Genomic DNA, 18,271 nt, shown 5'->3' with positions numbered 1-18,271 from the left:
AAAAATCAATGAAAGACTGCACCCAAAAGGACAGTCAAGCAACCAATGTGCAAAAAACAAACTCTGTGAATACAAAAGAAAAAAAGAAGAAATAATCATAGTAATAATAATAAGTCAGTAATAAATATCAAAAACATGAGATGAAGTCCCTGAAAGTGAGTCCATAGTTTGTAGGAATAGTTCAGTGATGGGGTGAGTTAAGTTATCCCACTGGTTCAAGAGCCTAATGGTTGATGGGTAGTAACTGTTCCTGAACCTGGTGATGTGAGTCCTGAGGCTCCTTTACCTTCTTCCTGATGGTAGGAGCAAGAAGAGAGAATGGCCTGACTGGTGGTATTCCTGAAGATGGATGCTGCTTTCCTGCAACAACACTTCATGTAAATGCGCTCAGTAGTAAGAGGTCTGTAAGCCTGATGGATTGGGCCAAATCCACTATTTTTGTAGGATTTTCCATTCACGGGCATTGATGTTTCCATAGCAGTTAATCTTCACCACACATCTATGGAAGTTAGTCAAAGTTTTAGATGTCATGCTGAATCTTTGCAAAATTCTTAGGAAACAGAGGCACTTCTGTATTTTCTTCATAATTGCACTTACATGCTGGGCCTAGGACAGGCCCTCTGAAATAATAACACTGAGGACTTTAAAATTGTTGAACCTCTCTACCTCTGATTTCCCCCCGATGAGGACTGGCTCACAGACCTCCTTTTTCCTCCTCCTGAAGTCAATAATCCGCTCCTTGGTCTTGCTGACACTGAGTGAGAGATTGTTGTTGTGAACCACTCAACCAGATTTTCGATCTCCCTCTTATATGCTGATTTCGTCAGACCTTTGATTTGGCCAATGGCAGAGTGTCATCAGCAAATTTAAATATGGCATTTAAGCTGTGCTTACAATGCAGTTATAAAATCAGACCTACCAAAAATATGGAAAATTGCTCACTTATGTCCTGAATACAAGGACAAATTCCGGTTGACTAATTACTGCCCGATCTAACTACTCGGTCACCAGTAAAGTGATCAATAGTGTTTTTAAACAGTGTTTACTCATTAAAAATCTGCTCACCAGTGCTCAAGTGCCAGTTTCACCAGGAGCACCTGGTTCTAGACCTCATCTCGGTCTTGATCATGACATCAGTCAAAGAGCCGAATTGAAGAGGTGAGAGGAATTACCCAGGAGTGGACCCTGTGCCACAAATGTTTTGAAGCCGTACAGGTCAGAGCACCTTGCCAACAATACCACTGTGACCCTCCTACAAGGCATAGTGAGCCACTAACAGTGGATATTGTGGCCTTGTTCATGGTCTGCCCTAATGGGTACCTGACAGCTTATGATGACATGGTGCTTTTTACGGTTTCTAAATATATTTGATAATCAGAGATTAATTAATTAAAATCATGAATATACCATGAAATAGAGAGAAGTAAATCTAGAACCTATCTAAGTTTACCTTTCAAATGATGGTTGACAATCCTAATTAATTGATTAGGCAATACCATATTTGGCAGTCACTCAAGTTAATCAAATAATGGAATCCCCTGTTAAAGAACAGTGCAAGAATTTTCTGCGCATCTGATGTCTCGCAAAATCCCAACTTCCAGACTGCCATGCATGATTGTAGACTTCCAGGATTCACTGCCACGTACACTGCAGCTAACTCCTTGGAACTGCCTGCTAGCTGTCAGGGCATTCTGGCCTGTTGTCTCTTTGTTCTTTTTGCCAAATTGTATCAATCATAAATTACATTGGCTAATGTTGCCTCATTCGGGCGGCCAGTCTGTCCTCCTACAATCTGTTTTTATTGTCCTTACTGTCTATGACATTTCCAAATTTTGCATTATCTGTGGTTTTGAAATTTTACTGTGCATAGCCGTAGCCATACGATTAGTATAAAGCTTGGTTCAACCTATCGTTTGGCTTTAAACAGTTCTTAATTTGTGCACTTTATTTGTCAAATTACAATGTATAATGGAAACAATCATTATTTTCTAAGGATAACTTCAAATCACTTCTTTTGTTGCCTCTGAAGTAAATAATTAATTCCAAATTCTTTCATTGAAATTGTAAATCCATTTGTTAAGGCCGCTCAGCTGCAATGGTTCTAACTCATCGTGGTCAATAGACTAGATCTTAAACATGAGAAATTTTGCAGATGCTGGAAATTCAGAGCACCACACACAAAGTGATGGAGGAATTCAGCAAGTCCAGCAGCATCTAGGGAAATGAATAAACAGTCAATGTTTCAGGCCGAGACCCCTCCTCAGGACTGGAAAGGAAAGGGGAAGATGCCAGAATGAAAAGCTGGGGGAGGGTAAGGAGGATAGCTAGAAGGTGATAAGTGAAGCCAAGTGAGTAGGAAAGATATAGGGCTGGAGAGGAAGGAATCTGATAGGAGAGGAGAGTGGACCACAGGAGAAAGAAAAGTAGGAGGTGATAGGCAGGTGAGAAGAGGTAGGAGGCCGAAGTGGGAATTGAAGAAGAAGGGAGAGGGAGGGACTTTTTTTTACTGGAAGGAGAAATCGGTATTTATGCCATCAAGCTGCAGGCTGCCCAGATGGTGTATAAGGTGTTGCTCCTCCACCCTAAGGACGCCCTTATTTTGGCACAAGAAGAGGTCCATTTACCAAAGTGTTGTAATGGAAATGGAAATCAGAATTAAAGGTTTGGCCACTTAAAAGTTCCACATTTGGTGGATGGAGTGGAGATCTGTTAAGAAGGGAATATATCCTACATCATTGCACACCATTGTGTATAAAACACCCACAAGTCACAAACCATAAAAGGAATGTTGTAAACTGAAGGATCTGTTCCTGAGCTATATTGTTCTATGATCTAAGAGAAAGTAAGCTATCCACATCTTGGTGATTTTTCTGACCTTTCTATAACCTGGCCTTTGCCCAAGGAAGGAGCCAAAACAGCTGGCAGTATAGAGAGACTTTCAGATATAATAGTAATTAGACTTTAATTGACTTCAAGGTGTGCCCATTTACTCCAGTTACCCACAGGAGAATACCTAAGGAGTAGCTTCAAATCCATAGGTTAGTTTAACAGGTAAATTTCTTAACTGTGCTGTGGACCCTAGACTACCCATGAGTAATATAACAAGAGTTCAAATCTGCTGTGCAAAAAGAAGTCCCAGTGACTATATCGAAAATAGAGAAGAGAACTTGCATCGCAGTGCATTTAATCTTAACACTGAAACTAATGAAAACAATATGTATGCATTTATGGTACTGAGGAATTCTTTGTTCTCTTGCCAAATATGTAAATTTGTAAATGTTTTTCATTTCTTAAGTGGTTTTAATTTGGTAATTTTTCCATCAGTTATGGTCCTCTGAATTGTTTAAGTTAAATTTTGTAAATACAGAGGATAATTTATTTATCTAGAATTGCAATAGTTATTGATCTTTTTAAGGATGATATTTCTGGATATATTTTTCTTAAATTTGTCCTTATTTATTTATGTTTATATAGCAATTAGCTTTAAATTAAAATGGTTGGCATTTGCAATGAAAACCTTTTGCACTCTTGATTACGATTGATTAATGTCACTTAAGGACTGAAAATTTTAAGGCTAGGTGAAAACTTCCAAGATTATGTATCAAAATATAAGAGTATGTTTCTTAGATGTCATTAAGTCTGTTTCATATTTTGTAACCATGATTAGATTTTACAAAGGCAAACTTTTTTTATGGCTTCTCAAAAAATGAGAGGAACATTCTTGGCATGTAACATAATTCAACTGGTTTCAATCTTTGCGTTTCCTCTTCATGCAGTGTAATTATTGACAGATTTCTATGCTGCTCACATAAAATACTGGACAATATGTAGATTCCATGGTTACAGGAGAGGTTTTTGTTTGCACAAAGGATGTAGTAGCCACTTTGATGGTAGTTCTCTGGTAGTTTAAGCCATTAACCAAACAGATTTGGGGGGGGGGGTGTGGGGTGTGTGGAGCAGCAGATTGTAATGTTATTGAAATAAATCATTTATTAGTAATTTTCAGTTAAACCTGAGAAAATTACTACCATATACTTATTGGGGTAAATGGTTTATTTCTCTGCTGTTACTCAATGTGATATCTGAAATGTTTCCAAGTTCAGAAAATGGATTTTCCTGCTCTAAATGATCATTATCATCATCATCGTTATGTGCTGTGGGTGATCATGGTCTGTGATCATGATTGTTCTTGGCAAATTTTTCTACAGAAGTGGTTTGCCATTGCCTTCTTGTGAGCATTGCCTTTTACAAGATGGGAGACCCCAGCCATTATCAGTGCTCTTCAGAGATTGTCTGGTGTCAGTGGGTGCTCAACTAGGATTTGTGATATGCACCAACTACTCATACAACCATGGCTTTACATGACCCTGATTGGGAGGTGGTGCTAAGCAGATGCTACGCCTTGCCCAAGGATGACCTGCAGGCTAGCAGAGGGAGTACCTTACACATCCCTTGGAAGAGACTATCTCCACTCCACCACCCAGCTCTAAATGATAGAATAAGTAAATAACTCCTGCTCTAAGTAAGTCACTTAAGAAACCTACACTTGTGTATCCCACCCACAATACAGCTGCTTATGCTAACATAAAAACAGTTAATATGGTTTAATTCACCCGGCAATTTGCAGGAGCATTATCAGGTAAAGATTAACACAAGCCAGAAAAAGAGGTTATAAGAACAGATGATCAACTCCTTATTCAACAGGTTGCATTTTTGTTTTTTTTATTTTGCAACAGTAGCTGCATAAATAACTTGTTTACCCAGATCTCAAATTGTTGATATCAGGAAGCATATTAATGAAGTACTGATAGTTGAAGTGGCTGAGGAAACAAAATCTTGGGGTCTCGGCAGTTGTGCAAAATTTGCCACTGATGGAAATATTAAAATTGAGAAATGGCCAGCAACCATTTCATTGTCAGGGATGAGCTGGAATTGGCAGAATGTAGATGTCTGGCTTCCCATAAATGCATTGAAATGTTTAAGTCTAGAAGCAACAAAAGTGTATTAAAAGATTTCATCAGCATCTTTATAACTACTCAATAACTTACAATTAAGCAGTAAGGGATGCCATTTAAGTGATAAAAGTTACACATTTATAGGGTTTCAGAAAATGACAGTCTCGGTGATGGCAGACATTAGTGATAATTCTATTTTGCTGGGTTAACTTGTCCTCTGTGAGAACTCAGTCAATAAAAGAGGTGACAAAGACATTCTTATACCATGCATATGAGATTATCCAAAAATTGCAAATGTTAATTCAAGCAGTAATACTTTAAGATGTTGTAATTACAATCTCAGACATCATGTTTCATTATTTTCTCATTTTGTGTTTCATTACAATTGTACTTGTTTGCATGTACTTTATATCAATGATATCAACAGAATGCCAAGGGGGCAGTGTTGTCCAATTGAGGCAACTTTCCAAGCTGAAAATTTTGTTAATGTAATATTGTGAATATTCCAATTCATGTTTTTCCTGTTAGTGTGTCCAGTTATGAAATTTCATAACTATTATGATTGCAATAATTATGGAAAAATATAAAATAAAATTTGATGGATTGGTAGCTCCTGACAGCTTGCTCATTAGATTGACTATAGAAAGTAGTACAGTTGCTAAGAAATAGATGCCACATGCCACGCTTCTAGAATTAAAATTCTCAAATATATATATATATATATATATATATATATATAGACTGCAAAAATTTATTTCAAAGTTGGACATGTGCCACCCTTCCTTCAGTAACCACATCAAAATAAAAAGACATATTTGGGACACCTTTGTTACATATAATGCATCTGCTCAAAGTGGCCCATGAACTTAGAACCATTGTGTATGAGCAACAATACGATTGTTGAAATTAAAGCATAACATGCTATAAATACTGAGCTAATCAAGCAACACCTCCATAAATTAGTGATAAGCCTGATTATGATTCTGATTTTAGATTTTTATTACCAACTTTGCTAGTATGATGGCTTTACCAGTAAATACAGACCTTGTTGGCCATTACTTCACCATGGTAATAAATGGAAAAACATCTGTTTGGTCTCATCACTAAACATGGACACTACATGTGCACATTTGTGTTGTGTTGCGAAATGTGCAGGTTTTTGTATTGTACCATACTGTAGTTCTGCTAAACTTTCTCGTGCAAATGACCCATTTCATAGCAGTGACAAATCTATTTAAATATTAATATACAGGGAACCATAATGATAGGGCAGCTTGTTTAATAGTAACCCTGTTCTTTGATTATCATGATGAACAAATAGATTTGTTTGCCATCTCCATTTTGATTTGTATAAAGTACAGCAGCTAGTATGACTGAATCATCTGTAAAGATTGGCTTTGTTTATGAATGAGCTTGGCTGAGTTGGACTTCTCTAACCACTCATAACTAGTACACTCAGTGACCATTTTATTAGGTACACCTCTACACCAGCTCGATAATGCAAATTTCTAGTCAGCCAATCGTGGCAGCAACTCAATGTATAAAAGCATGCAGACGTGGTCAAGAGGTTCAGTTATTACTGAGACCAAACATCAGAATGGGGAAGAAGTGTGATGTAGGTGACTTTGACTATAGAATGATTGTTGGGGCCAGACTGAGTGGTTTGAGTATATCATAAACTGCTGATCACCTGGTATTTTCATACACAACTGTTTCTAGAGTTTACAGAAAATGCTGTGAAAAACAAAGAACATCCAGTTAGCAGCACTTTGAAATAGATGGGCTACAGCAGCAGAAGACGATGAATAGACACTCAGTGGCAACTTTATTAGGTACACTGAGTGTACATTAAGCAATTTGCAGTTGATTCTCCCGATGTAGATCCTTCAAAATTTTTATCACAAAATTTATTTTTGAAATCCTTGTTCTTAATTTAAATGAAGTTTATTTCTGGATCAGACACAACTGTTATCTTTGTTCCTTGTGTCCAGGAAAATAATACATGTAATTAATACACATAAGAAAGTCTTTGACTTTATCCTATTTCTTAGGTCAAATTACAATGTGTGATAATACAATTTTGTTTTCTAAATTTCTAGATTTGCGCATTTTAATCAGGATTCCTGTTGGAGCTTAGTTTCCTATATTTCAAGTTTCGTATTTACAGAAAAGCCTTAATATTAAAGTCCTCTGTTCAGAGTCGAAATGTCTATCCTAGAGGTTGTGCATTTAAGATGAGAAGGAGTAGGTTCAAAGGAGATATGTGGGACAAGTTCTCTACACAGAGAGTGAATGGATGCATGGAGTGCCCTATCAAGGATGATAGCTGAGGCAAATACAACAGAGGTGATAAGAGCCTCTTAGGTAGGCACAGAAATGTGAAAGAATGGAAAGACATGGACACTGTTCATCCAGAAGTGATTATTTTAATTAGGCATTGATTACTAGTTTAGTTAGTTTGGCACAACATTGTGAGACAGTGTGCCTGTTCCTGTGCTGTACTGTTCTATGATCAAAAAAGATTTATCAGCTGTTTCAATAGGGGGTATAAAATTGGCAGCTCTATACATTGGAGAAGAGGAGACTTAGGGATGCCCTGATAGGGAACTTCAAAATTATGATCTGATTGCACGAGTTAGATGAGTGAAGAATATCTCTCTGTGAGATAAGCCAAAATTATAAATACAAGTTAATTACTTAAATCACATAGATGACTAAGGTGATTTTTTTTTTAAACAGGGTGATTTGTCAAGTGGACTTTTCTGCGAAAGGTAGATGAGACAGATAATGTGCTGCTTTCAAAAGGAAGCTTGATTAGCATGAGAGAAAGAGCATGTAATGATACACTGAAATGCTGCATTACGATAGGAACAATTTGTATGAGGGGTGATTGATAAGTTCGTGACCTAAGGTAGAAGGAGTCAATTTTAGAAAACCTAGCACATTTATTTTTCCTACATTTACACACTTAGTCCAGTGGTCATAGAGCATACAGATCCCTTCTTTGTAGAAGTTGGCATCTTGGACCTCCAGAAGTGGTTGATAAGTTTGTGGCCTACAGTAGGAGATGAGGAGAAACTTCAAACTTTCTGCATTTTCACTCAGAGTTGAACTGCACGTGCATGTAACGAGAGCTGTATAACTCATCTCCTTCTACCTTAGGCCATGAACTTATCAATCACCCCAGTTGTGGACCACCTGGAGATCCAAGACGCTCCCGTTACATGCACGAGCAGTTCAATTCTTTCAGTGCTAGTGCAGAAAGTTTGAAGTTATTAACTCATCTCCTTCTACTGTAGGCCATGAACTTATCAAGCACCCCCGCTGTGGACCACTTCTACAAAGAAGGGATCCGTATGCTCCACGACCGCTGGACTAAGTGTGTACATGTAGGAGGGGACTATGTTAAAAAATAAATGTGCTAAAATTGACTCCTTCTACCTTAGGCCACGAACTTATCAATCACCCCTCGTATATCTTTCATAACAGAATCAAAGTTGAGTATTTACCTGGTGTGATCATCAACGTCCAATGTTGTGCCTGTATAATGTTAATCTCAACAAAATCGGGTAGATATACAGATTTTATAATATTTTGTGATTATTACTTCCTTCACTAGGAATGTTTATAAGGATTATCGATTCTTAGAACTTGCTTGTGACTCTCAGGAGGAGCTAGATGGTTGGAAAGCATCATTTCTTCGGGCTGGTGTTTATCCAGAGAAGTGCACTGTAAGTAGACAAGAAATTAAACATTGACAGAATTCAGAACTTACGGTGATAGAATAGAATGGAATAGTTAAATGGAACAAGTTTGGTGGGTGAATTTCTACTGCTTAGTGATGTTGCTCTATTTATGAATTTCATTTATGAATCTGTGAAGATGACATTCAGCAAGTGAATTACATATAATAGGCATCTTTCATTTCAATATTTTAGTTTCTTGATTTCAGGCAGTGCTAGAAAAAAGTATTATTTTTGGGATGAATTGTTTAACTGTGCATCAGAAAAGCTTGAATATTTCTTGCAAGCAAAGTGTTGCCTTAAGTTTATTGTATGTAAATAAAGTCTTCATTCAGTGCCATTGTCTGTCCATTGCAAAGCTTTATTAATGCCAACCTTTCATAACCAACTCTCCTCATATGTTCCTATTTTCTTTTGTTTAAACTTAAGACCCCAATTTCTGATTGAACTTCTTCACCTTTCATCTTAATGAGGAATTCTATGAAACTGTGTCACTCTTCCCTAAAGTACTCTCAGACAAAATTACTAATGAGTCACTTATCATTAAGCAATACCAAATTTAAGATATTGTCATCCTTGTTAGCTCTTCAATATACTGGTTTAAAAAAAATGTCTCAATCCAGGAATTCATACTCCATAGTATTATTGCTAAAATATACTTGGCATTGGTTAAACACAATTCTAGGGTAACTAACCAAGATTTGAGACTATATTCAATATTTAGGAAGGATAGACAAAAAGGAAAAGGCCAGTGATTATTTTGATTAAAGTTGCACATTATTACTGTAGTATTGGTGTTAGATACACCTCTAATTTCTAAACCTACATTACCAATCATGTTTGAAGGCTAAAAGACAACTTCACTGATCTTTTTCTGCCCTTTAGAACTCCTTAACTCCAGCTAGACTGATTCTTTATCCTAATTTTCTGAACTAATATGCTTTCTCACTATGGTCCTGTTTTAATTTTTTAACTATCAGTATCAGACACCACCTTTTCCTTTTTGTCTATCCTTCCTAAATATTGAATATAGTCTCAAAGCTTAGTTAGTTACCCTGGAATTGTGTTTAACCAATGCCAAGTATATTTTTGCTGTTAATTTGCCTGCCTTACTGCAAATGCTCAGATATTTAATTGGAACAGCTTTAGATTTTTTTTACGTTTTACATATCTTAGACATCTCCAGTTTGATCCCACCAGCAATCTGTGAATTGGTAGGTTAATTGGCTGCTGTAGACCTCCCCTATTGTGTAAGTGAGTGGTAGAATTAGAAGGGCTATTGGTGGAAATATGGGGAAAATAAAATAGGTTTAGAGTAGGATTAGTGTAAAAATAGGTGCTGGATTTGGTGTTGTGCAATGAACTAGATTTGATTAGGGAGCTTAAGGTAAAAGAACCCTTAGAAGACAGTTATCATAATATAGAATTCACATTGCAGTTTGAGAAGAAGTTAAAATCAGATGCATTGGTATTACAATTGAGTCAAGATAATTACAGAGGCATGAGAAAGGAGCTGACCAAAATTGATTGGAAGGGGGCATTAGCGGGGTTGATGCTAGAGAACAGTGGCTGGAGTTTCTGGGAGTAATTCAGAAGGTGCAGGTTCAGTTTATCCCAAAGTAGAAGAAACATTCGAAAGGGAGGATGAGACAACTATGGCTGACAAGGGAAGTCAAAGACAGCATAAAATCGAAAGAGAAGGCCTACAATATAAAAAAAATTAGTGGGAAAGTAGAGGATTGGGAAGCTTTTAAAAATCAACAGAAGGCAACAAAAAGCAATAAGGAGAGAAAAAAAATAAATATGGAGGTGTTAACCAATAATATAAAAGGATACAAAAGTTTTTTTCAGTTTTTAAAAATTTATTCATTTGCGGGATTTGAGCATTGCCAGTTAAGCCGGCATTTATTGCCCATTGCTAGTTGCCCTTGAGAAGGTGGTGATGAGCTGCCTTCTTGAACCGCTGCAGTCCCTGAGATATAGGTACACCCACAGTGCTGTTAGGGAGGGAACTCCATGATCTTGACCCTACGACAATGAACACTGATGTGTTTCCAAGTCAGGATGGAGAGTGATTTCAAGGGGGATTTCTAAGTGGTGGTGTTCCCAGGTATCTGCTGTTCTTGTCCTTCTAGATGGTAGTGGTCTTGGGTCTGGAAGGTGCTGCCTTAGGAACTTTGGTGTGTTGTTGCAATGCATCTTGTAGATAGTACATACAGCTGCAACTGTTCGCCAATAGTGGAGGGATTGGATGCTTGTGGAAGGGGTACCAGTCAAGTGGGCTCCCTTGTACTGGATGGTGTTAAGCTTCTTGAGTGTTGATGGAGTTGCACTCATCCAAGTGAGTGGTGAGTATTCCATAACACTCCTGACCTGAGACTTGTAGATGGTGGACAGGCTTTGGGGAGTCAGGAGATGAGTTAACACACTGCAGAATTCCTAGCCTTTGACCTGCTCTGGTAGCTACTGTGTTTATATGGCTAGACCAGTTCAGTTTCCTGTCAATGGTAACCCCCAGGATGTTGATAGTAGGGGATTCAGTGATTGTGATGCCACTGAATGTCAAGGGACGATGGATAAATGAAGAGTAAAAGAGAGGCAAAAGTGGCTATCAGAGGCCCAGGTTCTGATCAAAAAGCTCTAGAACCTGGGCCTCTGTATTTCCCTCTGCATCTGGATCCTCGACTTCCTAACTGGAAGACCACATCTGTAGGGATCGAAGACAACACTTCTACCTCACTGACAATTAACACTGCTTAGCCCATTGCTCGACTCTCCCTACACCCATGACTGGTGGCTAGGTACAGCTCAAATACCATCTATAAATTTGCTTACAGTAGAACTATTGTTGGCAGAATTTCAGCTGGTGACGAGAGGGCAAAAAGAAGAAAGATGTATCAGCTAGTTAAGCGGTGTCACAGCAACAACCTTGCACTCAACGTCAGTAAGACCAAAGAACTGATTGTGGACTTCAGAAAGGGTAAAACGAGGGAACACACACCAGTCCTTGTAAAGGGATCAGAAGTGGAAAGAGTGAGCAATTTCAAGTTTCTGGGTGTTAGCATCTCTGCAACCTGTGATGCAGTTACAAAGAAAGCACGGCAGCAGCTATATTTCATTAGGAGTTTGAGGAGATTTGGTATGTCACCAAAAACACTCAACAATTTTACGTATGTACTGTGAAGAGCATTCTACATGGCTGCATCACCGTCCAGTATTACTACTACACAGGATGAAAGTAAGCTGCAGAGAGCTGTAAACTTAGTCAGCTCCATCATGAGCACTAGCCTCTGCAGAATCCAGGACATCTTCAAGGAATGATGCGTCAAAAAGGCAGAGTCCATCATTAAAGGACCCCCAGCACCTAAGTCAGCCTTGTTTTCATTGCTACCATCAGGAAGGAGGTACAGAAGCAAGAAGGTACACACTCAACAATTCATTCTTGAATGGACATTGAACCCATAAACACTGCCTCAATACTATTTTATTTCTATTTTTGCACTAGTTTAATTTAACTATTTAATATATGTTTACTTACTGTCATTCACATTTTTTCTCTATTATTACGTATTGCTTTGTACTGCTGCTGTAAAGTCAACAAATCGCATGACGTATGTCAATGATATTAAACCTGATGCTGATTCTGACTGCTGGAAAATGACACTCTAGAAGCAGTATTTGAGAATAAAGGAATGGAGGATGAACTGAATAGGTATTTTGCATCCGTCTTCACTTTGGAATATGCCAGACATCAACAACATGCCAGAAATTCCAAGAGAGTCATGGGCAGAAGCAAGTGTAGCTGCTATTGCTAAGGAGAAGGTGCTTGCGAAGCTGAAAGGTCTAAAGATAGTTATGTCAGCTGGACCAGATGGACGACACCCCAAGGTTCTGAAAGGGGTAGCTGAAGAGATTGCAGAGGCATTAGCTGTGATCATTCTAGAATCAATAGATTCTAAAATAGTTTTGGAAGACTGGAAAACTAAATGTCACTCCACTCTTTAAGCAGGGAGGGAGAGAGGCAAAAGACAACAAATTATAGGCTAGTTAGTATGACTTCAGTGTTTGGTAAGATGTTAGAGTCTATTATTAATGGTAAGGTTTTGGGGTAAGTAATAGAATAGGTTGAATCTAACATGATTTCCTTAAAGGGAAACTGCCTGACAAATCTGGTGGAATTCTTTGAGGAAATAATAGGCAGGATAAACTAAGGGAGAGTCAGTGGATGTTGTTTACTTAGATTTTCAGAAGTCCTTTACAAGGTGCTGCACATGAGACTGCTAAACAAGATAGAAGCCCATGGTACTACAGTAAAGATACTAGCATGGATAGAAGATTGGCTGACTGACAGTAAGCAATGAGTAGGAATAAAGGAGGCCTTTTGTGGTTGACTGCTAGTGATTATTGTGTTTCACAGAGGTCAGTGTTGTATCTGATCCTTTCACGTTATATGTTAGTGATATAGATGAAGGAATTGATGGCTTTGTGGCCAGGGTTGCAGATGATTTCAAAGTGGAAGGGCAGGTAGTGTTGAGAAAGTGGAGTTTAATAGGTTCTTGATTAGTAAGAGCATCAAACGTTACAGGAAGAAGGTAGGAGAATGGGATTGAGAGGGAAAATAACTCAGCTATATTCAAATAGTGGAGCAAAGTTGATGGGCTGAACAGCCTAATTCTGCTCCAATGTCTTGTGAACTTATGGTGCGCATGTGCAAGATGGCTTGCATAAAAACTTCATTAGGCACTACCATCCCTCGATTCTTTAAACCCCACCTATAATGAAAAGATACATAATGATCATCTTTACTCCCAAATGAAGCAGCAAATTATCTTTTATAACCCTAGAGCAGTGAGATGTTTTCACAGGAAACGTCTCATGCAGGGTTCACACCAGCTAGGCCGTTTTGAGAACACCATAAGATATGGAAGCAGAAGCAGGCCATTCAGCCCATCAAGTTTGCTTCGCCATTCAGTCATGGGCTGATTCAATCCTGAAGTCATGCCCTCTTGTCCTAGATTCCCCTACCTTGGGAAATAACTTTGCCATATCTAATCTGAACACGAGCCGGTGGATGATATATTTTGAAGTTCTCACAGACCTGGTGTACAGTATTTGGATTGTAAATATTTACAATTACAATATTTAGAAATGATATTATTTTAATTGTGTATTTAAAATATTAATATTCATAATCTTTGAACAGGTTTTCTAAAATATTTCATTTATTTCAATCTGTATTATACTTTTATTAATAAATTATGAGTATATGTAATGAAGTAACAGGACTCATCCCTTTTCCTTAATAAAAAGTCCTCAATTATTGCTACTAATTCATTAATCAATAATAATCTATAGTATAGTGGTTAGTATCCCCACCTGCATTACTAAATGACAATAAAAGAGGACTGCGTGTCCTCATAATCTAATCTAATCTCTGCTCAAAATTTGCCATGGCAAATGAGAAAGTTTATTTAGAAGACTATTGCCAGTTTGGGCACACAAAACACCCACCTCTCGTCTGTGGCCAAATAGTCAGGGTGGTCTGAAGGATCCATTTCCATGAGTATCTCTTTGATTTTTTTTTAATGTTTGGCCCTATTTGCCTTATTACCATTTATCTGACCCCGTGTTTTTGAACAGCAGAAAGATGTGTAAAGGCCTCCTGGCAGTCTGGCACAGCACTTCAGTATATACTTCTTGAGGCCAATCACTGCTTGCAACCTGCTCTGCTTTGCAGGTTGGTGACAGCAACTAGGCTCCCAGTACAACTGGACTTGCAGGATTTTATGAAGTAAGTGATAGAGGGAGAGATGCAGCCAGCATGCTTATTTTTGATGCCTATAGGCATATTCCAGCTGAGTTGCATTAAGGTGTACAGGTGTTGTAAAATTGTTATAATTTCAATATTTATTTTCATATCGTGCACTTCTTACCAAAGCTGAACTATTATCCAAATCAGGCTAATTTTGTTGGGTTATAGAATTTTTCACTGTTTTGTCTAAGCACAGCTTAGAAATAGCAGTAAAGGATAGAAAACAGGCTCTTTGCCCCACACTGTCCATGCCAACCATCAAGCACCCATCTACATAGAGTACCATGCAAAAGACTTAGGCACATATATAGAACTTGGGTGCCTAAGACTTTTGCACAGTACTGTAGCAGTTTTATGTATCACACTGCACTGTTGCCCCCCCCCGCAAAAAAAAATTTCATGGCATATGTGAATAATCATAAACCTGATTCTGAAATGGGTCTCTATTGTGGACTGAGAGTGGGAAGGGGTCAAGGAGAGGGGAATCATGGTTGGGAAAGGGGAGAGGGGAGGGAGCAGGAAGCATCAGAGAGATATTCTGTAATGATCAATAAGCCAGTTGTTTAGAATCAATGACCTTGCATGGTGTCTTAGTGCTGGTGTGTCTATGTCTGCACCTGCACCAGCCCCCACCCCGGCACTCCTTCTGTGTTAACTGTTCAACACCCCTCCTGCGGCAGAATATCCTCGCCATTCCCATCATCCTTTGCTCCTGCCAGACTTACAAACATTGACAAATATGTAACTGTGCAAAAGTCTTACACACCCTAGCTATATATATGTGCCTAAGACTTTTGCACTGTACTGTATATATTATTTTTTTCTCCCAAATTCCCAACAAGACACCAACCTATGCCATCCACCCACACAAGGAGCAACTTGGGGACGTCGGAGGGTGAGAAGAAATCCTACGTAGTCACAAAGAAAAGATACAACTTACCCAGAGTCCGGATTGAACCCAGGTCACTGGAGCTATGAGGGTAGCAGTGCTGAGCAATCACACTGCCACAAGTGTACAGACCTAGAAATTGTTTTTGGTGTTGTATCTCATAATTGTGTCATAATTGTGTCAACAAGTTTTCTGTCATGGACCAGCAACTGCAAGCTTCTGTTCAACTGGTTTTTCACACTTTTTCTTTGCGTGTGACATGTGGAAGAAAAGTCACTTGCAGGTGGTGGAAGAAGACTGACGGATTGAGTGAGGGCTGTATCTATAAATTATATCTATAATGCATTCTTGTAGATTTATTGGCATAGAAGAGGTGTTTCCACATTTGAAAGTAATATTTTAAAACCAGTAAACTGGAAAATAAAATTGTTTTTTAAATATAATTTATTGTTGAAACAAGATTGTGTCTTGTTGTCTGACACTCAGTATTTCCAGTAAAATCCATAATAGCTATCTTTAGAATCAGAATCAGGTTTATTGTCACTGACATTAGTTATAAAATTTGATGTCTTGTGGCAGCAATACAGTGCAGACATAAATTACTATAGATTACAATAAAAATAATTTAATAAATAGTACAGTAGAGAAATAGTGAGGCAGTGTTCATGGGTTCATAGATTGTACAGAACTCTGATGACAGGGGAGAAGAAGCTGTTCCTACCACATTGAGGTCTATAGGCTCCTGAGCCTCCTCCCTTATGGTAGTAATGAGAAGAAGACATGCTCCAAATGATGAGGGTCCTTAATGATGGATCCTCACCACCTTTTGAAGATGTCCTCAGTATTGGGGTGGCTTGTGCCTGTGATGGAACTGGCTGAGTCTAGAAACTGCTGAATCCTTTTATGATCTGTGCATTGGTGCCTCCATACCACTCAGAATGCTCTTCATGGTGCATCTGTAGAAATATGCAAGTCTTTGGTTACTTACCAAATCTCCTCAAACTCCTAATAACGTATATCTGCTGTCATGTCTTCATCATGATGACATCAATATGATAGACCCTCTAAGATGTTGATGCCCAGGAACTCGAAATTGTTCACCCTTTCCACCATTGACTTCTCAATCAATTCTCATGATCTTTCTTTCCTGAACTCCACAGTCAGTTCCTTTGTCTTGCTGACATTGAGTGCAAGGTTGTTTTTATGACACTACTTGACCAGCTGGTTCATTTTACTCCAGTATGCCTCCTCGTTGCCATCTGAGATTCTGCCAGCAACGGTGGTGTCATCAGCGAATTTACATTTATGGATGGCATTTGAGTTCTGCCTAGCCACACAGCCATGTATGTGGAGAGAGTAGCGCAGTGGGCTAAGAACACATCCTTGAGGTGTGTCTGTGTTGATTATCTGCAAAAGATGTTGTCACCAATCGGTATAGACTGTGGTCTTCTGATGAAGTCAAGAATCCAGTTTCAAGTGGGAGGCACAGAGGCTCAAGTCTTGGAGCTTGTTGATGTAGTACTGAGGGTTGATGTTTTTAAACGTTGAGTTGCAGTGATTAGACAGCAGCGTGACATAGGTATTGCTGTTGTCCAGATCATCCATAGTTCAATGAGAGCTAGTGAGATTATGTCCGCTGTAGACCTGTTATGGCAGTAAGAAAATTGCAGTTGGTCTCGGTCCTCACTCAGGCAGGAGTTAATTTTAGTCACGACCAACTCTCAAAGCACTTCATCACACAGAGAAGATGTGAGTACTATCGGGTGATCGTCACCCTGTATTTCTTGCGCGCTGGTATAACTGATGCCCTTTTGAAGCTGATGTAGACCTTTGACTGCAGCAGTGAGAGGTTGAATATGTCCTTGAACGCTCGCCAGTTAATTTCTAAGTTCAACAATAACACTAACTGAAAACTCAGCTGCATGTAGAAATGTACATTTTTTATTTAAGATTAAATTTATTTGGAAGCAATTTTCTGTAAGATGGCTTTTTCATGGCAGCTTTCTTCCCCAGCTTTGATCTCACTTCATGTTATTCATTCTTTCCTGCATTCACATCTTTGTAAATATACATGATGTTTTGACTTGATACTTGTAAGTTTGCTTGACAAAAACAAACCAGCGTTAAAATCCATCAATTGAAATTTTGTGCTCCATTCAGATTACCCTGAAAGTTCAGTTCTTCAGCATGTGCCCAACTAAATATGTGCTGGATTACTGTGATTCAGCCTGGCATCTTCCTTGTTCTGCCCCCTCCATCTCCATGGCTGCCTCTTTGATATTGCCCCTTCATTGGTCTGGCCTCTTCCTTTGCTTTATCCTCCATTGACCTGTCCTTTCCCTTGGTGCGGACCCTCCTCTGCACGCCTCCTGCTTTGTGAGCTCAACCTCAACCTTAACCTCAACCTCCAGCCTCTCCCTCAGTCCGGTTTCTGCCTTGACACTGCTAATCCAACAGTGCTGCCCCTTCTGAAATACCACACCACATTATTTCTTCAAAGAACCTCAGCTAATGAGGTGGACATAATTTCATTTTCACAAAACTGTTGTTGACTGTGCCTAGTTACTTTGACTTTTTCTCAAGGTGCTCTGTTTTCCTTGATATTTGTTAAACTAACTGGGCGGCGGAAAAAGTAGGAAATGATGTGTGAAGTAATGGAATCTCAGTGAAAAGACATGTAAGAGTTGTTTTGTTCATTCCAACCACTGGGACTTCAATTTGTTGTACAAATTAAATGCTTTATCATAAATCAGGAAGTAGAAGCTAAAGTAGCACAGAGTACATATTTATTTCTCACTATACAGTGAAACTCCCAACTTTCAACTTTGTCACTGGGATGGACACATCTCAGATTTCTACTATTTAATTTGAA

At 38.7% G+C, this 18,271-nt stretch overlaps 1 protein-coding gene across 2 annotated transcripts in view; it reads left to right on the top strand.

The window, feature by feature from the left end:
- Positions 1–18,271, top strand: part of dnm3a (dynamin 3a) — a 245,604-nt gene that overhangs the window by 202,850 nt on the left and 24,483 nt on the right. For both annotated transcript variants that reach the window (XM_063063782.1, XM_063063783.1), the window contains exon 16: positions 8,575–8,686. In XM_063063782.1, coding sequence (XP_062919852.1) covers positions 8,575–8,686 — 112 coding nt within the window. The remainder of the gene's footprint in view (positions 1–8,574; positions 8,687–18,271) is intronic.

Source organism: Mobula hypostoma, chromosome 12, assembly GCF_963921235.1.
Source record: "Mobula hypostoma chromosome 12, sMobHyp1.1, whole genome shotgun sequence".
Taxonomy (NCBI): Eukaryota; Metazoa; Chordata; class Chondrichthyes; order Myliobatiformes; family Myliobatidae; genus Mobula; species Mobula hypostoma.
This window is presented reverse-complemented; position numbering and strand designations above follow the sequence as displayed.